The sequence below is a fragment of the Anomaloglossus baeobatrachus genome, chromosome 2 (genome assembly GCF_048569485.1).
Source record: "Anomaloglossus baeobatrachus isolate aAnoBae1 chromosome 2, aAnoBae1.hap1, whole genome shotgun sequence".
Taxonomy (NCBI): Eukaryota; Metazoa; Chordata; class Amphibia; order Anura; family Aromobatidae; genus Anomaloglossus; species Anomaloglossus baeobatrachus.
The window spans coordinates 490,102,143-490,125,719 of NC_134354.1; the positions used below are offsets into that span (position 1 = coordinate 490,102,143).

At 47.6% G+C, this 23,577-nt stretch overlaps 1 protein-coding gene across 4 annotated transcripts in view; it reads left to right on the forward strand.

The window, feature by feature from the left end:
- Window positions 1-23,577, forward strand: part of NPAS2 (neuronal PAS domain protein 2) — a 253,292-nt gene that overhangs the window by 156,978 nt on the left and 72,737 nt on the right. For 2 of the 4 annotated variants that reach the window (XM_075336458.1, XM_075336460.1), the window contains exons 11-12: window positions 98-245; window positions 15,975-16,062. In XM_075336458.1, the coding sequence (XP_075192573.1) occupies window positions 98-245; window positions 15,975-16,062 (236 nt within the window). The remainder of the gene's footprint in view (window positions 1-97; window positions 246-15,974; window positions 16,063-23,577) is intronic. The other 2 variants (XM_075336459.1, XM_075336461.1) reach the window with 1 other exon arrangement.

The following is a 23,577-nucleotide window of genomic DNA, read 5'->3' on the forward strand; positions in this document are numbered from 1 at the left end:
ATGTATTGTAAATGTGTTTTTAGGGTAAAGTAGATTGAATTGGAATGTTATTATTTGTTTAAAAAAATAAGTAAAATATATTTATTTCTTTTAAAAGTAATGCAGTTTGGAAAAGGAAAGTCGTGCTGCTATCGGTTTCTTACCAAAGGTCAACAGTGGATCTGGCTTCAGACTCACTACTATATTACTTACCATCAGTGGAATTCCAAGCCCGAGTTCATTGTATGCACACATTCTGTAGTGAGGTACGGTATTTTATGCAGCATATTATGTTAAAGTGAATTCCCACCTGCAAGGCTGCAATCCCACGATGAGCTTTTGATTTTACAGAGCTTCAGAATGTATTATGGAAATTAGGTTACTTGATTTTTTTTAGCATGGTTTTGACGCTGCAGTTTTTGTCTCTTGTTGGTATGTCATATTTTAAACAAAAAAAAGAAGCACAGTGGTCATGACATTTCTATAACTCCCTTCCACGTTGCTAGAAATGTAAAACAACGTGTTTTTGGTTCAGCGTTAAAAATACAAAACGTCAAAACGTCACCAAAGGATCATAGTGGGTACATAGCCATAAATGAATCCGGTGGCCCCAGAATCTGTATCAAAGCAAGCAAAGGTTTTTTTAAGGCCTCCTTCACACATCTGTGTCTCCAGTACGTGTGACGTCTGTTTTCACATTTACACGGGCACACATAGACCCATTATAATTAATGAGTTTGCGCACACGTGCGTGTTTTGCCGTGGACCGTGTGTCCGGGTGAAGCATGCGTGTGTCCCTGTGCTCCACACGTAGACATGTCCGTTTTTTCTCCGGCAGCCCCCGGGTGTCACACGGACCGCACAGATGTGATCTATGTGTCATCAGTGTCACATGTACCGTTGAAAACACGTGCCTGTGAAATAAAATTAATCTCTACAATCACCTTCTCCAGCACTGCAGTCTCTGCCGCTCCTGTCACTTGCTTCCGACCCCCGCACATTATGCTCATCGCATATGCACGGAAGCAGCAGCAGCAGCGGCGAGTCAGCAGGGCCGGAGACCGTAGATCAGCACCACGGACAGCAATGCCAGGGACAGGTGAGCAGAAAGTTCCTGTTCTCTCTGTGTTACCACGGATAGCACACGGAGAACACACGTGTGCCAAAAACATGGCACACGGAGGGCCATACGTACCTTTTACACGTCCGTGCAAAACATGCGTGGTTTTCACAGACGTGTGAAAGAGGCCTAAAGGATCTTATTCTAAGAGAGGTATTCCTTTAGTTTAAAAATGTCCTGGATAATATTTAGAGAAAATACTCTTTAGGTTTGTATACAATGGAGGTGCTCAGAGCATCGTGATGGGGTCAATACCTTTTGGAGTGCCTTTTTATCAACACTTTTTCTATCTATCTTTGCCCCTGCTGAACTGTTTGACAGTGCTGAGCTAACTGGGGAAGCTTTTGAAATAGGGGTGCTTCAGACTGCATTGCCCCACCCTTTGAGATCCTCATGTGCATTTTAACACAAAAAACGTTTCCCCCCCCAACCTATCCAGTAAATTTTCATACTCAAGCAGGAGGTTCTCTTACTGCAAGGTCCCCTACAAGGATCTGAGCTTAATTTAACAAATATTTCAGAGCTGACACCTCATGTCATTTGAAAATTAAAATTCTATGCTGATTAGTTTCTTAATATATATATATATATATATATATATATATATATAAATATATATATATATATATATATATATATATATATATATATATATATATATATATATATATATATATATATATATGTGCCGCCCCCGTGCCAGCAGCTGGCGCTGCTCGGATCCGGACCCGCTGCATGGCTGTGCCCTGGAGCTGTAGGTACAGGGACCCCCCAAAAAAGAAAAAATTATGTGTTAGAGCAAAACTCAAAAGGCTCACGACGAAATCCCTCTCCGCTCCGGACATGCTGGTCATAGACAGATAATATGAGGTCGCCCGTAGTCCGTCGCGGTGTCGAATGCTCGTATAGAGCGATTCGACATCGCAAGAGACCATCAGGGAACCTTCACCCACATGCAAGGAGTCAATCTTTTGGAGAAAGCTACTCGTATCCCATGTGTACGAGGGAAGAGATTCCACTAAGGATTTCAATATAGAATCAATATAAATACATACTTTCTCCAAAAAATTGCCCACCCCCAATACTATAGGTCTCCCGGGTGGCATATTCACATCCTTGTGCACTTTCGGTAGAAGATACAGTGTCGGTACCTTGGGCTCAACAACAAGCAGAGAATCAACAGCCCCCCTCTCTATAATCCCACCATCCAAAGCCTCCTTCAGCAAAAGATCCAACTCCTTCATAAACTTGCTGAGAGGATTGAATGTGAGACGTTGGTAACAATTACTTACTCTCAGCTGCCTGAATGCCTCCTTTTCGTATAATGCACAGGGCCACACCACAATATTCCCACCCTTGTCGGCCGGTTTAATAACGATATCGTCCAATTTTTTGATCCTGTCAATGCAGCTCCTCTCTTCCCGTGTAAGATTATCATGATGAATATTAGTGGGGAATTTAGAAAATTCACTAGAAACAAGCTGCACGAACAGGTCAATATTAGGACAGGCCGACAACGGGGGGAATTTCTTAGACTTGACCCGAAGCCGTGAAGGAATCTTACCTAGTGCACTGGAGGAATGCTCTTCCGATAGTTCTTCAAGAATGCGCAGAGCAGATTGTTCAGCTTCTGTTGGAAAAGCTTTTTGCAGATCGTCATCATGAAACCACCTCTTCATCAAAAGCGCCCGGGCAAAAATATGTAGATCCTTCACGGCTGTAAAAGGATCAAATCGTGAACTGGGAGAAAAGGTGAGGCCCCGAACTAGGACCGCATTCTCCAGCCCAGAGAAAGTGTGTTGAGATAAATTAATTACCTTGGGGGTGCCACTTGGGTTCCCCACCACCACAGGGGGTTTCTTGCTATAATTGCCCATTGCCTTTGGGCCTCCTTTTCTTTTTGCCCCAAATCTTGTGGTCATGGGGGACATAGATTGATCCGAAACCTCACCCGCGGATGACGTTGTAGACACCGACACAGATCTTCCGCGAACAAATCGTGGTGTTGACTTACGCCATCGGTAGACCTTAAGTTGCTGGTAATCTGCCATATCTCGTGCGATTTTTTTGGAGTGAGTCTCCCTAATTGTTTTCTCCCATTCTTCGGAACTGGTAGCCATCAAAGCATCAAAGGTTGCAATTTCCTCAGCCGAGGATATCGTTTTTAATTCCAGATAAGAAGTGTCCAACTCCTTCTCTACCTCCTCAAGGGTCTTGGTGTTGAATCCAACCAATAGCTCCATGAGCTTCAGAGAGCTGTTTGAGCAGACTTCTTCCCATTTGTTAATGAACACAGTGTCCTCTACTGGGAAGGACGGAAATACCTGCATCCTTAATCCCCGAGGGATCATTTGTTTAGAAATGTATCCCTCGAGGAAAGCCCTATTCCACCACACCCTAGTACGCCGATGTAATAGGCGTTTCACATTATTTTGTAAGTCTGCATGTCCCCTCTGCTCAGCACCAGTACCACCCGATAGGCCACCATCAAAGGCCCTACTACAAGTTGCCTTCCAGGTAAGATCCCTGGTGCGATAATCCATTCTTGGTAAAAACAGAGCCTGTGAAAATACACAGAAGATTATATAAGTACAGAATACCAAAAGACACGACCAATCCCGTGCCATCTTTTAAATATGGATAGAGCCATATACAGATAAATGATTAAACAAAGAAAGAACAATACTGTACAACGACTCAATTGCAAAAACACTTAAATTTTATTCATATAGGAAATTTTTTTTTTTTTTTTTTTTTTTTTTATTTTTTATAATTTATACAAATAGCAGAAAGCGATAAAAAGTAGAGACAGATGGTTTGTGCCACCAGGTGGCGCTCTCACCACAACATACGGCAGGCAAAAGTACATGTGCAAAGATAATATTAGCGTGTACACAGCCTAGGGCCCACCTATAAAAAAGGTTGGCCCATGGTAGGGTACATTACAAAGGTAAGGATGCAAAAAACCGCTGATCAAAGACACCAAAGAATCAATTTGCCTAATGGCTAAAAATATATCCCTCGATCAGCAGTTGTACTATTTACCATACCTGGAGATGTGGTGGGAACCCTGAACCCCGACCTATAGGTTTCGTTGATAGTTCTTCTTCCGGGGGTGGTCTCTGAATAAAACAGTAGCCCTTTTTAAATGGAAACTCCCCAATCACAACCCATAAAAGGTCCACCACTTGGATAGTAGGATATAAAGTATAGTCCCCTGATGGAAGTAACCAGAACCCTGATTGGAGGATGATCGCAAAGCAACCTCCCATCCATGCGTCATACCGAGGGACGCTAGACCAGTGTCTCTGTGCAGGGTATGGCGATAGCAGGGGCCTGCGCGCCCGGACGTAGCATGGGATGTTTGGTTACTCACAAGCAAATGAATCACACGAGTCTTTTGGTAAACCAAGGTGCTGGTGGCCGGCCGCCGTGGCCGGTTGTACTCTGGTCCCCCACCCGGGCTGGTGGTCGGCGTCTTTTCCTCTGCACTGGTTGTGGTTGTGTGTTTGGACTTCGCGGTGTGGAACATGGGAGTCCGCTCCTGGCTTGCTGTGTGCCTGAGGAGTCGTGCCCGCTGATGCTGACCCGTGGGATCTATGGGCCCTGGCGATTGCCCTATCCCTATCTGTGGGTGGTTGTCTGCTTTTGGGACTTTGGTTGGGACAGGACCTGTAATCCTGCCCTCAATCGGTTGATTAGCTAGGCCGTTGGTTCCGGTCCTGGCTTCAGGGTCCGAGTACCCCCTCTGTGCACGGTTTCCGGTCGGGTCTCCGGTGTTGGTACCAGCGGACTCCAACCCTACTCTGGCGGGCTCCAACCCTGCTCCAGTCCTCCTCGGATCTGCCGAGCCGTCTTCCCTTCTCCTGCTGACTGAGACCACCGTCTGCCACCTAGCCAAAGTACCAGTGCTCTGACCCTGGCACCGTTCAACTTGAACTTCTCCTCTGCTGGGGCTACACCTAGCTCCAGCCCACACTCCTCTCAACTTTAACTACAGACTGGACTAGACTGTTTATTTTGCCGCCCCGGGCTGTCTACACCTCTAGGTGAGCGTTTCCTAACCGCCTGGTCTCGCCCACTGGTGTGCCTGTCTTGCCCTGAGGGGGGGTGACTAGGGTTTCAGGTCGGCTGTATGTGACCTAGGTGAGGGATGGTGTTATGCTGGGGCCTATGTATGACTACCTGGTGACTACCAGGGCGTCATATATATATATATATATATATATATATATATATATACACACAATTTATATATACAGTATATATGTGTGTGTGTGTGTATATATATATATATATATATATATATATATATACACTGTATATATATATAGTACAGACCAAAAGTTTGGACACACCTCCTCATTCAATGAGTTTTCTTTATTTTCATGACTCTAAAAATTGTAGATTCACATTGAAGGCATCAAAACTATGAATTAAAACATGTGGAATGAAATACTTAAAAAAGTGTAAAAAAACTGAAAATATGTCTTATATTCTAGGTTCTTCAAAGTAGCCACCTTTTGCTTTCATTACTACTTTGCACACTCTTGGCATTCTCTTGATGAGCTTCAAGAGGTAGTCACTGGAAATGGTTTTCCAACAGTCTTGAAAGAGTTCCCAGAGATGCTTAGCACTTGTTGGCCCTTTTGCCTTCACTCTGCGGTCCAGCTCACCCCAAAACATCTCGATTGGGTTCAGGTCTCGTTACTGGGGAGACCAGGTCATCTGGCGTAGCACCCCATTACTCTCTTCTTAGTCAAATAGCCCTTACACAGCCTGGAGGTGTGTTTGGGGTCATTGTCCTGTTGAAAAATAAATGATGGTCCAACTAAACGCAAACCGGATGGAATAGCACACCACTGCAAGATGCTGTGGTAGGCATACTGGTTCAGTATGCCTTCAATTTTGAATAAATCCCCAACAGTGTCACCAGCAAAGCACCCCCACACCATCACACCTCCTCCTCCATGCTTCTCGGTGGGAACCAGGCATGTAGAGTCCATCCGTTCACTTTTTCTACAAAGACATGGTGGTTGGATCCAAAGATCTCAAATTTGGACTCATCAGACCAAAGCACAGATTTCCACTGGTCTAATGTCCATTCCTTCTGTTCTTTAGCCCAAACAAGTCTCTTCTGCTTGTTGCCTGTCGTTGGCAGTGGTTTCCTAGCAGCTATTTTATCATGAAGGCCTGCTGCACAAAGTCTGCTCTTAATAGTTGTTATAGAGATAAGAAGGTGTGTCCAAACTTTTGGACTGTACTGTATATATACAGTGCCTTGCGAAAGTATTCAGCCCTCTTGAATTTTTCAACCTTTTCCCACAAAAAGGCTTCAAACATAAAGATAAAAATGTTAAGGTTATGGTGAAGAATCAACATGTGGGACACAATTGTGAAGTTGAACACAATTTATTGCTTATTTTAAACTTTTAAAAAAATAAATAACTGAACATTGGGGCGTGCAATATTATTCTGCCTCTCTACTTTCAGTGCAGCAAACTCCAGAAGTTCATTGAGAATCTCTGAATGATCCAATGTTGTCCTAAATGACTGATGATAAATATAAGCCACCTGTGTGTAATCTTGTCTCCGTATAAATGCACCTGCTCTGTTATAGTCTCAGTGTTCTGTTTAAAGGGCAGATAGCATAATGAAGACCAAGAAACACAACAGGCAGGTCCGTGATACTGTTGTGAAGAAGTTTAAAGTCGGATTTGGTTACAAAAATGTGCCGTCCCCACGTCAGCAGTCGGGCTGCTCGGATCTGTATCCGCAGTGGCTCGAGGGGTCTCCGGACCCGGGGGTCGTGCGGACACACAAATAAAAAGGCGGCGTATTATGTACAGGGGATTGTTGTAGTTACTTTGTGACGCCACCCACGGTGTGTGGTAAGATGGAGTACCACCGCTGCTGTTGGGGAGCACCCGGGGGCGATGTAGCCACAGCTAGGTATTTAACACCTCTGTGGGTAGGGGTAGATGCCCCGGGGTTCAGTGTCCAGAACATGGAAGGTGATGGCTGCTGGTGGTGGTGCGCCGGGCCGGACCGAAGAGTGTTGGTGTACTCACGATTAAATGATTGCACACAAGTACGCTGGTAAACCAAGGTGTCAGTGGCCGGCTGCCGCTTCAGGGTGTATACGGTACCCACACCCAGCTGGTGTACCAATGTGCTTTCCTCCGGCAATATGTACTTTTCTCCTCCTTTGGACAACCTTGTGTGGAACCGGAAAGTTCTCTCCCGGTTCTGCTTTGGTTGGGAGATGTGCTCGAGAAAACTGACCCGTGGGATCTCAGTGGGTTGTTGCGGATACCCTATCGCCCGCGTTGGACTGCCGTTTCACTCTATCTGGGCTAACACACAGGAACAACGTCTGGAATCTTGTCCCCGGCCTGGTTAATTAGAGAAGGGGCTTGCAACCGTCTTCTAACTAGGGTCCAGGTACCCCGCCTGTACACGGTTTCTGGACCGAATCTCCACTGTCGGTACCGGCGGGCTCCAACCCTGCCCCGGTCCACTTTGAATTTCCCGCGACGAGACTCCCGTCGCTTTTGGACACTGTCCACTGCTTGCCACCTAGCCAGTAGATCAGGGCCACTACCCTGGCTACCCTTCACTAGGTTCAGCCTTCCACTTTCCACTTCAACTTCACTCTCCACTTCAACTTAACTTTTCTCAACTTAACTTAACTTTACTTTTCTGACTGGTCCCCACCCCCAGATCCTCAAGACCCCTAGGTGGGTGCTCCCAATCCGCCTTTTCCCGCCCACTGGTGTGTCCTTTCTACCCTGATGGGGGTGGCTAGGATTTTGTGGCAGATGGTCCCTGATGTGGGATGGTGTTGTGTGGGGTGTAGTGTTTCTCTGTGACCACCTGGCGGCGCCAGGGGTTCACAAAAAGATTTCCAAAACTTTAAACATCCCAAGGAGCACTGTGCAAGAGATCATATTGAAATGGAAGGAGTATCATACCACTGCAAATCTACCAAGACCCAGCCGTCTATCCAAACTTTCATCTCAAACAAGGAGAAGACTGATCAGAGATGCAGCCAAGAGGCCCATGACCACTCTGGATGAACTGCAGAGATCTACAGCTGAGGTGGGAGAGTCTGCCCATAGGGCACAATCAGTTGTACACTGCACAAATCTGGCCTTTATAGAAGAGTGGCAAGGAGAAAGGCATTTCTCAAAGATATCCATAAAAAGTGTCGCTTAAAGTTTGCCACAAGCCACCTGGGAGACAACAAACATGTGGAATAAGGTGCTCTGGTCAGATGAAACCAAAGTCAAACTATTTGGTCTCAATGCCAAATGATATGTTTGGTGTAAAAGCATCCCCACTGTCAAACATGGTGGTGGCAGCATCATGGTTTTGTCCTGCTTTTCTTCAGCAGGGACAGGGAAGATGGTTAAAATTGATGGGAAGATGGATGGAGCCAAATTCCGGACCATTCTTAAAGAAAACCTGTTGGAGTATGCAAAAGACCTGAGACTGGGACGGAGATTTGTCTTCCAACAAGACAATGATCCCAAACATAAAGCAAATCTACAATGGAATGGTTAACAAATAAACGTATCCAGGTGTTAGAATGGCCAAGTCAAAGTCCAGACCTTAATCCAATCGAGAATCTATGGAAAGAGTTCAAAACCGCTACTCACAAACGCTCTCCATCCAACCTCACTCAGCTCCAGCTATTTGCAAAGGAAGAATGGGCAAGAATTTCAGTCTCTCGATGTGCAAAACTGATAGAGACATACCCCAAGTGACTTGCAGCTGTAATCGCAGCAAAGGGTGGTGCTATAAAGTATTATCTTAAAGGGGACAAATAATATTGCATGCCCCAATTTTCAGTTTTTTATTTTTTAAAAAAAGTTTAAAATAAGCAATAAATTTCGTTTAACTTCACAATTGTGTCCCACTTGTTGTTGATTCTTCACCATAACATTAACATTTTTATCTTTATGTTTGCGGCAGCTATAGGCATAGAAGTGGTATCTAGGTATAGTAAAGCATCTATGCGCTATGCAATGAAACCACCTATAGCGCCACCTGGTGGAAAACAACGGAGTTAGCATTTTTAGCTCGAAAACGGAACGAGATAGAGATACAAAGTTGCAGGGCATCATCAATTCAATACGAATCGACACCTTGCATACAGAAATGCTATGACTAGAACGTGTAAAACTCACAAGGCTGCGAACGTGAAGCGATACCTCATGGAGACCTTCTTACAAGTCATTGGATATGGTGGCTGCGTGGAGTGGCCTCCACGGTCACTTGACCTGACCGTATTGGACTTCTTTCTGTGAGGTCACATCAAACAGCAGGTGTATGCGACCCCCTCCACCAACATTGCAGGACCTACGAAGACGTATTACAGATTCTTGTGCAAATGTGTCACCTACCATATTACGCAACGTGCAGCAAGATACAGTATGCTGTCCAGAGTCCAGATGTGCATTGCAGCTGACGGTGGCCACTTTGCGCATCAAAGTTAAATGAGCGCCATATGCGTGACCAGCATTCAATGTTTTGGGGGGTCATGGGTTTCATATCATAGCATTTCTGTATGCAAGGTGCCAATTCGTATTGAATTGATGATGACCTACAATTTTTTAATTCACTTTTTTTTTTTATCTCGTTCCATTTTCGAGATAAAAATGCTACCTCCGTTGTTTTCCACCAGGTGGCGCTATAGGTGGTTTCATTGCGTAGCGCATGGATACTTTACTATACCTAGACACCACTTCTATGCCCAAACCCTTTGTCTTCAAGTTGAGGAAAATAGACAAGTTTTTAAAAACAAAGTTTTCTTTATTTGACAATAAACTCAGGTACACGGGGCATTAGTCAGTACACTTTAGTTACACTTCTGCATCATACAGAAGCATGCTTATCACAGTTACAGGCGACAGCACTTTACATGTGAATGGTATATAGGCATACATGCAGAACAGATAAGATGAACCTCTATCTTCCCAGTACAAGGCCACATGGGTCAATGTGTTACACTGTGAACCTTGTACCCAGACTACTGCTGGCTGTGATTCCTGACAACAGATGGGTAGAACCTTTTTCCTCTCTATAGTCCCCCGCATCTGCCAACACTGGACTCACTTGTCTTTCAAGTCTCTCTCTAGCATGCTTTAACCACTTGCCTGTGTGCTGTATCTCTATTGCCAGTTATGGTTTATTTTTGCTGATCTTGCTCCCTTGTACTTATTTGCTCTCTAAAGGTTTCCACAACACACTAACTGGAAAACCAGTCTCTTTCTCTGCACTCTAGCCCCTCCCACTTTAGGAATTTCCCAACTGTAAACTGTCTCTGACCCTGCATTAAAAAAATAATACACAGTTGTCTATATCTGATTGCTTCCAGAGCACATTCCCCACATTTTTCCCGATTTATACACAACATCAGATGATACAAAAAAGCGACACACTGCCGCCCTCCACAGTAACAGGAGTTCCCTTTTCCCCATGGAAGGCAGTATCCACAAAAATTAAAATATATTACAGCAGTAATAATGTCCCCTAATTGGCTCCTACATTAATTATGTCCCCCACTTGCCAGCATAACCCAATAATGTATGTTCCTAAATCTGGCCCCCACATAGTAATGATGTCACCCATCCTGTCCCCTTTATTTCCATATAGGCCCATATGCCCCTCCATCATGGGCCCCTATATTTCCCTATCCCTGGTCCCTATGTAATCCATCCTGGGCAGCTATGCTTCCCCATCCTGGGCCCCTATGTATACTACCCTGCCCATTCAAAGAAGTGGGATTCTTCTCACCTAACTGAGCTCCTTTGCTGTCCTCTTGTGCCTCTATATTTGGTGCAGTCGTTAAAATGGCCGATGACCCATCAGAGGACGCTCCCTGAAGTTAGTGTGTGGTAGATAGTAGTGACGCTAAAAGGCTGCACGCATTAGCGTGCGGTCTCTGATAGGCCATGAAACATTACTGCCATGCGACACGTAGTGACATCAGCGCACAGCATAGCATTGACGTTCAATGAACTTCAGGCCTTTGATAGATCCATGGTTGTTCTAACTAACACGGTTACCGGTGGGCCCATCATGGGTGCGCACCAAGGGCCCAGAACAAACCGGTAGATGGTCCGGTGTCTCACTGGGCCTGTCTTACACTGGCTCTGTTGTATCCTGAGCTGTGCACTTCATTGATCTACTTTCAATTAAGAAGAAGGATGAAAACATATAAAATATTGTAAAGGCATAGTTACTGTTTTTCAAATTCGGCACAAGTCCACAAAAGCTAGCTTTTTTTATTCAGGTGCCAAAATGATCTATTAGACCAGGGCCGGCTCCAGGTTTTTGTAGGCCCCGGGCGGAAGAGTCCCAGTGGGCCCCATCCACACGCAGACACACACATACGTACACATACATATACATATTTAAAGACAAACTCACAAAAATACATATAGAGCTGACACATCTATACAGTCATATACACTGACATACATAGATACATATCATACATGCATACAGACAGACACACACAGCTCTGTTGCATACATACAGACAGACACACACAGCTCTGCTACATACATACAGACAGACACACATAGCTCTGCTGCATACATACAGACATAGCTCTGCTACATACATACAGACAGACACACACAGCTCTGCTGCATACATACAGACAGACACACAGCTCTGCTACATACATACAGACAGACACACATAGCTCTGCTACATACATACACACATAGTTCTGCTACATACATACACACATAGCTCTGCTACATACATACACACATAGCTCTGCTACATACATACACACATAGCTCTGCTACATACATACACACATGGCTCTGCTACATACATACACACATAGCTCTGCTACATACATACATACACACATAGCTCTGCTACATTCATACATACACACATAGCTCTGCTACATACATACATACACACATAGCTCTGCTACATACATACATACACACATAGCTCTACTACATACATACATACACACATAGCTTTGCTATATACATACATACACATAGCTCTGCTACATACATACACACAGCTATGCTACATACATACACACATAGCTCTGCTACATACATACAGTGCCTACAAGTAGTATTCAACCCCCTGCAGATTTAGCAGGTTTGATAAGATGCAAATAAGTTAGAGCCTGCAAACTTCAAACAAGAGCAGGATTTATTAACAGATGCATAAATCTTACAAACCAACAAGTTATGTTGCTCAGTTAAATTTTAATAAATTTTCTACATAAAAGTGTGGGTCAATTATTATTCAACCCCTAGGTTTAATATTTTGTGGAATAACCCTTGTTTGCAATTACAGCTAATAATCGTCTTTTATAAGACCTGATCAGGCCGGCATAGGTCTCTGGAGTTATCTTGGCCCACTCCTCCATGCAGATCTTCTCCAAGTTATCTAGGTTCTTTGGGTGTCTCATGTGGACTTTAATCTTGAGCTCCTTCCACAAGTTTTCAATTGGGTTAAGGTCAGGAGACTGACTAGGCCACTGCAACACCTTGATTTTTACCCCCTTGAACCAGGCCTTGGTTTTCTTGGCTGTGTGCTTTGGGTCGTTGTCTTGTTGGAAGATGAAATGACGACCCATCTTAAGATCCTTGATGGAGGAGCGGAGGTTCTTGGCCAAAATCTCCAGGTAGGCCGTGCTATCCATCTTCCCATGGATGCGGACCAGATGGCCAGGCCCCTTGGCTGAGAAACAGCCCCACAGCATGATGCTGCCACCACCATGCTTGACTGTAGGGATGGTATTCTTGGGGTCGTATGCAGTGCCATCCAGTCTCCAAACGTCACGTGTGTGGTTGGCACCAAAGATCTCGATCTTTGTCTCATCAGACCAGAGAACCTTGAACCAGTCTGTCTCAGAGTCCTCCAAGTGATCATGAGCAAACTGTAGACGAGCCTTGACATGACGCTTTGAAAATAAAGGTACCTTATGGGCTCGTCTGGAACAGAGACCATTGCGGTGGAGTACGTTACTTATGGTATTGACTGAAACCAATGTCCCCACTGCCATGAGATCTTCCCGGAGCTCCTTCCTTGTTGTCCTTGGGTTAGCCTTGACTCTTCGGACAAGCCTGGCCTTGGCACGGGTGGAAACCTTCAAAGGCTGTCCAGGCCGTGGAAGGCTAACAGTAGTTCCATAAGCCTTCCACTTCCGGATGATGCTCCCAACAGTGGAGACAGGTAGGCCCAACTCCTTGGAAAGGGTTTTGTACCCCTTGCCAGCCTTGTGACCCTCCACGATCTTGTCTCTGATGGCCTTGGAATGCTCCTTTGTCTTTCCCATGTTGGCCAAGTATGACTGCTGTTCACAAGTTTGGGGAGGGTCTTAATTAGTCAGAAAAGGCTGGAAAAAGAGATAATTAATCCAAACATGTGAAGCTCATTGTTCTTTGTGCCTGAAATACTTCTTAATACTTTAGGGGAACCAAACAGAATTCTGGTGGTTTGAGGGGTTGAATAATAAATGACCCTCTGAATAAACTTTTCACAATTTAAAAAATAAAAAATAAAAAAAGAAATAACATTCTTTTTTGCTGCAGTGCATTTCACACTTCCAGGCTGATCTACAGTCCAAATGTCACAATCCCAAGTTAATTCCGAATGTGTAAACCTGCTAAATCTGCAGGGGGTTGAATACTACTTGTAGGCACTGTAGATACATACATACACACAGCTCTGCTACATACATACACACAGCTCTGTTATATACATACATACACACATAGCTCTTCTACATACATACACACATAGCTCTGCTACATACATATAGACACACATAGCTCTGCTACATACATACAGACACACATAGCTCTGCTGCATACATACAGAGACACACACGCGGCTCTGGGGGGCCCACACACGCGGCTCTGAGAGGCCCACACACGCGGCTCTGGGGGGCCCACACACACGGCTCTGGGGGCCCACACACGCGGCTCTGGGGGGCCACACACGCAGCTTTGCGGGGCCCAAATACACAGCTCCGGGAGCCAGCACATACAGCACCAGGGGGGGCAGGGCATACACCTGGGGGGGAGAAGCCCATACAGCTCACCGGGGCCCATAAATCGGGGGGCAGGGAGGGCACATGCTGCTCGATCACGGTGGAGAGCGGCCCACACAGCGCCGGAAAGAAGTGCTGTGCTGGGGTCGCTGGCTGGCACTGCGCCTCCTTCATCTGTGGGACTGAGGAGGACGCCGGTCGGTAGCGCCACCCACAGATGACGTTTAAACCAGGAAGTCTGCGTGGCTTAAAGGGATGGCATCGCAGATTCCTGCCGAGGACTGCGGTCCCCGGAACTCGGCCCGGGGGCAGCAGAACTAAGGCGAGTGGGCCCCGGCCAAGGGGCACCAGAACTGACGAGGTCGAGTGGGCCCCCCCGACTCTCCAGGGCCCCGGCATTTGCCCGAGTATGCCGGGTGCTGACGCCGGCCCTGTATTAGACCTTTGTGTAAATTATTCAAAAAGTTACAAAAATGGCCAGAAAATTGGTGTAAGTTGTTGTCCAGTTATATAAATTGGTGGAAACACGGCAGAAATAGGAAGGCTGTTAGTTGCCTTTACATTTAAAGAAACAGTCGAATTATGTTTTTTTTCTTAAATCTGTGTAAATGTTAGTGAAGTGTTAGTGTGTTAATATACTCACCTATTACATCTTACCCATTTTCAAGCTCAATTCCACTCCACTTGGGAGTAACGTAATGCCGACTTTACGGATAACTCTGCACTCTATGTGACTTGGAAGTCTTTTACTATGTATGGTTACGGAGCAAGAATGAGACTCCATAAGTTAACATTGTAAGGCCTCTTTCACACGTTCGTGAAAATCACGCACGTTTTTCACGCCCGTGTCAAAGGTGCGTATTGCCCTGCGTGAGCCGTGTTCATGGCACACGTGTGTTCTCCGTGTGTTATCCGTGTTAACACACGGAGAACGGGAACTTTCTGCTCACCTGTCCCTGGCGTCGCTGTCCGTGGTGCTGATCTTCGGTCTCCGGTCCTGTCGACTTCCCGCTGCTGCTGCTTCCGGCCGCAGTGAAGTGAATATGCAATGACCATAATGAGCGGCGGTCGGAAGCAAGTCACAGCAGCGGCAGAGACAGGAGGGCTGGAGAAGGTGAGTAAAGTTTTTTTTTTTTCTCAGACACGTGTGTTTCCTCCGGCGCGTGTTACACGGAACACCTCCGTGTGGTCCGTTTGTGTTCCGTGTGACACGCGCCAGAGAAAAATGGACATGTTGTCGTGTGGAGCACACGGACACACGTATGTTCCACACGTACACACGGTCCATGGCAGAACACACTTGTGAGTGCAGACCCATTGATTTTAATGGGTCTACGTGTGCCCGTGTCTCCGGTACGTGAGGAAAGGGACCAAACACGTACCGGAGACAAGGACGTGTGAAAGAGGCCTAAAAGTGCCTTCTGCTCACACATAGAGCGCAGTGTGATCTGGAGGGTCCAAATCATCATCATATGACTCAGAAGAGGAGTGGGTCAGTGCTGGAAAATGGGGGAGATGGAAATTAGTGAGTATATCAACTCAGTGGCACCATACACAGGTTTAGAGGAAAAAAATAATGGGGGTGCATTTGTATATTTGTAATTAATTTAATCTAGGATATCTAAGTGAGGGAAGTGCATATTAAACACTTGGAATTACTTGCCTTGGGTCTGACAATGAATATCATTGAAATATATTGGTGTATATAGATGGAATAGATATATTGTGGCATACAGTTTTAGTAATCATTAATATCATTAATTGCTAATAGATTTAGGTAATATTGCATGCATGCCTCTGATTAAATTAATATTGTTATTTAAAAAGCAGTTATGCAGATGTTCGCGTGGAAAGGAGACAAAAAATGAATATAGATAATACCTCATCGGAAGCCATTGTCACATCCTCACTAAAGGTACTAATTCTGTTTTTAAATTTAACTTCATGATTGACATGTATTAGCTGTACTTGTCTCTGCTTGGCTTTAATACAGTGTTATTTTATGATAGGCATTTGCGTGCACCCACATACACACATCTTTGAAAAAAGAACGTTGCAAAAAAAACTAAAGAAAATACAAAATGCTGTTCAAAAATGAATAATGTGTGATTTCAGCCTAAGGTCACGTTCGCAAAACTTAGACCATTCAATGACTGCAAATTGATTGTTATTGACAATGCACTTGTCTGGTCCATTTGCTGAGATTTTTTTTTTTATCAACATAGACTGTGAATCCATATGAAAAATTGTTGGTGTGCACAGGCACCCTGGTGATTATTGGATCATTGTCCATTGAGAAATTCAGTGACCATTGAGGAACGGACAGCACTCTGACTGATTAAGGTCTAGGGCTGGAGGTGGAGAAATCCAATAAGTTTTTCAAATGGAATCCACTTCAGGGAACACTCTTTTTTTAGAACCCTTATTTTAATGCAAAAGTGTTTTTTTTCTTCTAGTTTTTGGTTTACAGATTTTTTCCTTCCATATGAAATCAGTTTCAAAAAAGCGATGTACCATTGTTTTTTTTTTCTGAAGTAAGGCTTTCAAACCCTTATCGAGGCCACGTGATGTATGATTAGTTAGCTTAGCTGTGTTCCTGGGTTCAAATCCCACCAAGAACAACATCTACAAGGAGTTTCTATGTTCTTGTCTTGTGTGCATGGGTTTCCTCCGGTTTCCTCCCACACTCCAATGACATGCTGATAGAGGATTTAGATTGTGAACCCCAATGGGGACAGTGATGATAATGTCTATTAAGTGCTGTGGAAATTAATGGTACTGTATAAAGTCTTATTCACACATCAGTATTGTGTGTCAAACAAAGAGTGGAACTTACTGATAAAAACTATCATTTAAAGATTGATACCTGCTCTGTATTTTGGAGACACTCCAGTATTTTCTTCTCCAGAGAGAAGTAACCTGCTTGGAGAAGAAAAAGATTGGGTAATTAAGGGTGCATAAAGCCAGCGTATAACTCAGATAAATGCTATCTAATGTTTTATGAGATAGCATTCAGCCCAATGTTATACTATGGGGTAGTGCTGAGCAGCCATTTGTGTCATTCGAGTGCAGTCTGATATACGCCGAGACAGGCAATGGAGAAGATGGAGAAATTAATTTCTCCATCCTCTTCTCACCTATGCTCTAATTCTCACACTTGAGAGAATCAGATCACAGTGAATGACACTCGGCTTAGGCTCTCAGCAGTGTCATTATCATATCGCATCCAATGCTGTATGCTTGTGTGACCCCGGCCTAAAGAGAACCTGTCCTGAGCTTCAGACTTCCTGCACAATGGGGAGCATGAGGCTATGTGCGCACTAGAAAATGGACTTTACTTAAAAAAAGCCTGCACCCTCTGGCAGAATATCGCACCCGCGGCAAAAACCACAGTTAAACCGCACCCACGTTTTTGCCACGATTTGATGCGTTTTAGCCGCGTTTTTGCCGCAGTTTTGCCGCGGTTTTTCTGTGGGTTGGTCCCTGTGGTTTTTTACCATTATCTATGGCACAAAACGCAGGTTCCTGCAGAAAAGAAGTGACATGCATATTAATTCCACAGCGGAAATTCCGCGGATAAATCCACAGGTATAAAAAAACACAGTGTGCGCACAGCATTTTTTTATACCCATAGATTTTGCTGGGGAATGACTGCAGAAATGTTAGACACATTTTCTGCAGCACATTCATGGCAAAATCCACGGTAAAATCTGCGGTAAATCCGCAGCGTGCGCACATAGTCTAAAGGGGGCTTTACATGCAGTGACATCGCTAGCGATGTTGCTGGTGAAAGCACCCGCCCCCGTCGGTTGTGCGTCATGGGCAAATCGCTGCCCATGGCGCACAACATCGTTAGGACCCGTCACACGGACTTTCCTGCCTAGCAACGTCGCTGTAACCGGCGAACTGCCTCTTTTCTAAGGGGGCGGTTCGTGTGGCGTCACAGCGACATCACACGGCAGGCAGTCAATAGAAGTGGAGGGGCGGAGAGCCGCGCGCAGAAAAGTTATGCCCACCTTGTTGCCGGTAGGACGCAGGTAAGGTGTTGTTCGTCGTTCCTGGGGTGTCACACGTAGCGATGTATGCTGCCTCAGGAACGATGAACAACCTGCGTCCTGCACGAGCAACGACATTTGGGAAATGGACGACGTGTCAACAATCAACGATTTGGTGAGTATTTTACATCGCTCGTACGTGTCACACGCAACTACGTCGCTAACGAGGCTGGATGTGCGTCACGAATTCCGTGACCCCAACGACATCTCGTTAGCGATGTCATTGCATGTAATGGGGCCTTTAGTCAGATACCTGCTACATTATTGCAGTCATGTGTTAGGCTAAGGCTACATACCCACAATCAGCTTTTCCTGAGTTTTTGATGTTGCTTTTTTTCTGCACCTATTAGGTAAATTAGGTTACTCACATTGCTTTCACTGCGTTTTTGAGTGCGTCTTTTTTACATTTGTTTTTTTTACTTTTTTGATATTACAATTTTTCTCTCTTTGCAAGTCATCTATATATATAATTACCTTATTCTGTCTGTCTGTCTGTCTGTCTGTCTTGCTCCAAAATTGTGTCCTTACGGTGACACAAAGCGGATTGGCCGCTGGCCTCGCCATGGCCCCGCCCCCCGCACGGATTGGTCGCTCGCCCTGGCTCCCCCCCACACGGATTGGCCGGCCGCTCGCACAGGCTCCGCCCCCACACGGATTGGCCTCTCGCCCCGGCACCCTGCACGTATTGGCAACTCGGCCACGCCCCGCCCCCCTCACGCAATGCACGCTTGCTCTGGCCCCGCCCCCCGCACGCATCCCCTGAACTGACACGGAGACACGACTCCCAGGTGAGTACTGTACCCCCGGGAGCCCACACCAGCATACGCCGCCAACCCAGCCGACACAAACCCTCGCATTGCTGGGGTTTGCCGCCATATGCTGGTGTGGGCTCCCGTGCAAGTGGGGGACGGGATGCGCTGGTAACCATGGTAGCATAGTTACCAGCGCATCAAGGTCCTGCAGCGGCGGAAAATCCACACGCACACACATAACAACAGACACACACACACACACACACATCAGATCACACTCACTCTCACACACACCTCACACACACATTAGATCGCATCCACACACTCACAGCATCCGGAGATATCGCTTGCTTCTCGGCGGCGATACTGTGCTGTGAGCTTCCAGGACCTGCCGGAGGATCACATGGCCAGAAGCATGTGGTATCTCCGGATGTTGTGAGTGTGAGCGCAGTGTGTGTGTGAGTGTATGCGATCAGATGTGTGTGAGTGTATGCGATCGGATGTGTGTGAGTGTATGCGATCGGGTGTGTGTGAGTGTATGCGATCGGATGTGTGTGAGTGTATGCGATCGGGTGTGTGTGAGTGTATGCGATCGGGTGTGTGTGAGTGTATGCGATCGGGTGTGTGTGAGTGTATGCGATCGGGTGTGTGTGAGTGTATGCGATCGGGTGTGTGTGAGTGTATGCGATCGGGTGTGTGTGAGTATGCGATCGGGTGGGTGTGAGTGTATGCGATCGGATCTGTGAGTGTCGGCAGAGGAGCTCGGCGTGCTGGAGGAGGCTGGGAGGAGAGAGGCTGATCCTGGGGAAGGCTGGGAGGGGGAGGCTGATGCTGGGGGAGGCTGATATTGGGGGAGGCTGGGAGGGTGTAGGCTGATGCTGGGGGAGGCTGATGCTGGGGGAGGCTGGGAGGAAAGAGGCTGATGCTGGGGGAGGCTGATGCTGGGGGTGGCTGGGATGAGAGAGGATGATGCTGGGGGAGGCTGATGTTGGGGGAGGCTGGGAGGGTGTAGGCTGATGCTGGGGGAGGCTGATGCTGGGGGAGGCTGGGAGGAGAGAGGCTGATGCTGGGGGAGGCTGATGCTGGGGGTGGCTGGGATGAGAGAGGCTGATGCTGGGGGAGGCTGATGCTGGGGGAGGCTGGAAGGAGAGAGGCTGATGCTGGGGGAGGCTGGGAGGGGGAGGCTGATGCTAGGGAAGGCTGGGAGGAGAGAGGCTGATGCTGGAGGAGGCTGGGAGGAGAGAGGCTGATGCTGGGGGAGGCTGGTAGGAGAGAGGCTGATGCTGGGGGAGGCTGGGAGGCGGAGGTTGATGCTGGGGAGGCTGGGAGGCAGAGGCTGATGCTGGGGGAGGCTGATGCTGGGGGAGGCTGGAAGGAGAGAGGCTGATGCTGGGGGAGGCTGATGCTGGAAGGAGAGAGGCTGATGCTGGGGGAGGCTGATGCTGGGGGAGGCTGGAAGGAGAGAGGCTGATGCTGGGGGAGGCTGATGCTGAGGGAGGCTAGGAGGTGGAGGCTGATGCTGGGGAAGGCTGGGAAGAGGGAGGCTGGGAGAAGAGAGGCTGATCCTGGGGAAGGCTGGAAGGAGGGAGGCTGGGAGGAGAGAGGCTGATGCTGGGGGAGGCTGATGCTGGGGGAGGCTGGAAGGAGAGAGGCTGATGCTGGGGGAGGCTGATGCTGAGGGAGGCTGGGAGGGGGAGGCTGAGAGGAGAGAGGCTGATGCTGGGGGAGGCTGGGAGGAGGGAGGCTGATGCTGGGGGAGGCTGAGGCTGGGAGGATAGAGGCTGATGCTGGGGACAGAGAGGCTGATGCTGGGAGGAGAGAGGCTGATGCTGGGAGGAGAGAGGCTGATGCTGGGAGGAGAGAGGCTGATGCTGGGAGGAGAGAGGCTGATGCTGCGGGTAGAGAGGCTGATGCTGGTGCAGCATGGGGGATGGAGCACGATGGGGGTGCGCAGCATGGGGGATGGAGCACGTTTGGGAGTGCGCAGCATGGCGGATGGAGCACGTTTGGGACTGCGCAGCATGGCGGATGGACCACGTTTGGGAGTGCGCAGCATGGCGGATGGAGCATGTTTGGGAGTGCGCAGCATGGCGGATGGAGCACGTTTGGGAGTGCGCAGCATGGCGGATGGAGCACGTTTGGGAGTGCGCAGCATGGCGGATGGACCACGTTTGGGAGTGCGCAGCATGGCGGATGGAGCACGTTTGGGAGTGCGCAGCATGGCGAATGGAGCACGTTTGGGAGTGCACAGCATGGCGGATGGAGCACGTTTGGGAGTGCGCAGCATGGCGGATGGAGCACGATGGGGGGTGCGCAGCATGGGGGATGGAGCATGATGGGAGGTGCACACCTCCCCCCAACACACACACACACACAACACACCACACACACACTGGGAACCACAAACACCGCCCTACACAGACACCCACACACACAGACAACGCTGCACACACACAACACCCAACACACAAACACCGTGGCATACATAAATATACGCACATACCGCACAACACACACATTGCACAAAACATACCTCCCCTCAAAACACACCACACCCACACAAACCGCGCAACACACACACACAACGCTACAGACACACAGCGCTCCACAAACAACGCAACACACGCAACACACAAACAACACCGCTCTCACCCCCCGCCACACCCAGACAACACCCAGAACATGTACAGCGCCCTACACAAACACTTGGTAACTACACACAACAACATCTATATATATATATATTGTGAGGCAGTGACAGGGGTAATATTTGAAGACCGCTATGTGTCCCCCAGAATGTGTCTGGAAACCCTCTGAGTTTGCTATAGCTATTACTGGGAGTATAGCACAAAGGGTAACAGGGAGACAGATCCCTCCTCCCAGTCCAGGTTTTGTAGCAATCCTCATGTCCGGCATTTTCATTTAAAATCATGCAGGGCACAGCAGGGTGTGTCTCAGTTGAGAGCCAGGCTTGGTGAAGCTAACACATGCCGTGTGAGCTGGGCTGGCTCTGTGTGGAGTGAACACAGGCCAAGAGTGTGAGCCTAGGAGAACCTTACACAGATCCCTGCGGTTAACGGGGTCCTAAGGTAACAAGACATTTTGATGCAAAGAATTTGTCTATATGCACCGGCTGTGATCCGGAAGAGACTTTGACAGTGGGAAATTGGATCTATTTATGCTGCAACAATAAATAGACTGTTGGTGTGAACACGCTGCTGCCTCACTGCCTCACGTTTTTGCCCAAGCAACGCTGCTACCTCACATTATGGTGGAGAATGCGGGCATGGCAGCCTGGTTGCTAAGGGCAATGGCCTAAGAGGTACTTACCCGGAAAAAAAAAAAAAAAGGAATTTTATTTTTTTTACTGACTGTCTGCGGTGGATCGGCGGGTCCACGAAGCTTACAGGCGTTGCAGCCACTATGGAGGATCTTGTAAAGCAGCTGGCCCAGGCTAATGCTCAGCAGCAACAAACCAATGTCCAGCTCCAGCGGGCGTTCATTCAGCAACAGGAGACAAACAGCTTGTTGGCTAAGCAGCTTTCTGCTCTGCGAGAAGCGCTCTCAGTGGTAACTCCAGGTCATCCAGTCCTTCCTGCGGCCCAGGACAGAGTAAGGGCAGCACTTACGAGGATGAGTGCAGAGGATGACCCAGAAGCCTTTCTCTCCGTGTTTGAGAGGACCGCTGAGCGAGAGAAATTGTCTATCGACCGTTGGACTGATGTCGTGGCCCCGTTCTTGGTAGGTGAAACCCAAAAAGCCTACCTGGATCTCAGCACGGAGGATGCCAAGGACTATGGCACACTGAAAGGTGAGATCCTTGCACGAATGGGGGTTAACACTTATCTCCGGGCCCAACGAGTGAATCAGTGGTCCTTTGAGGAGGGAAAACCTGCACGCTCACAGGCCCATGTCTTACTGGACCTTGTAAAAAAATGGCTGCAGCCGGAGTCCTTGAACCCCGGACAGATGATTGAGCGGGTGGTGATTGAACGGTTTGTGCGGACTTTGCCAGCCCCCATTCAACGGTGGGTGGGACAGGGCGACCCCGGTACCCTAGACCAGCTAGTGAATTTGGTGGAACGCTACACAGCTACCCAGGAGTTGGTCCGGGACTCTGCTTCACGGCGGGCACTCCGTAGAGTTACGCCCCCTTCACAGTTGGTAAAAGACTCCCGTCCCTCCTCGGGTGCTGCCCCGTCTTCAGCCCTGGCAGAGAGTAAACCCCAGACTAAGGTCAGCAGGAGTCCCGGTTCCCCAAAGTCAGACACCCGAAACAGGGACACCTCTGCTGTTATGTGCTGGCGGTGCCATCAGCTCGGGCATGTGATGGCACAGTGCCCACTCACATCAGAACCCATGGACTGCCGGTACGCTCGCCGGGTATCAATGTATGCACATACTGTTTGTACCGTAAGCACTGTTACTATGGGGGAGGAGCCCCATCTCTGCAAAGTACGTGTTAATGGCTATACAGCAGAGGCTTTGTTGGACTCAGGAAGTTTAGTGACTCTTGTACATGCCTCCTTGGTCTCCGGGGAAAACCCTACGGGACATAAAGTAGGGGTACTTTGTATTCATGGAGACCTACGTGAATACCCTATGGAAAGGGTCACCATTGCT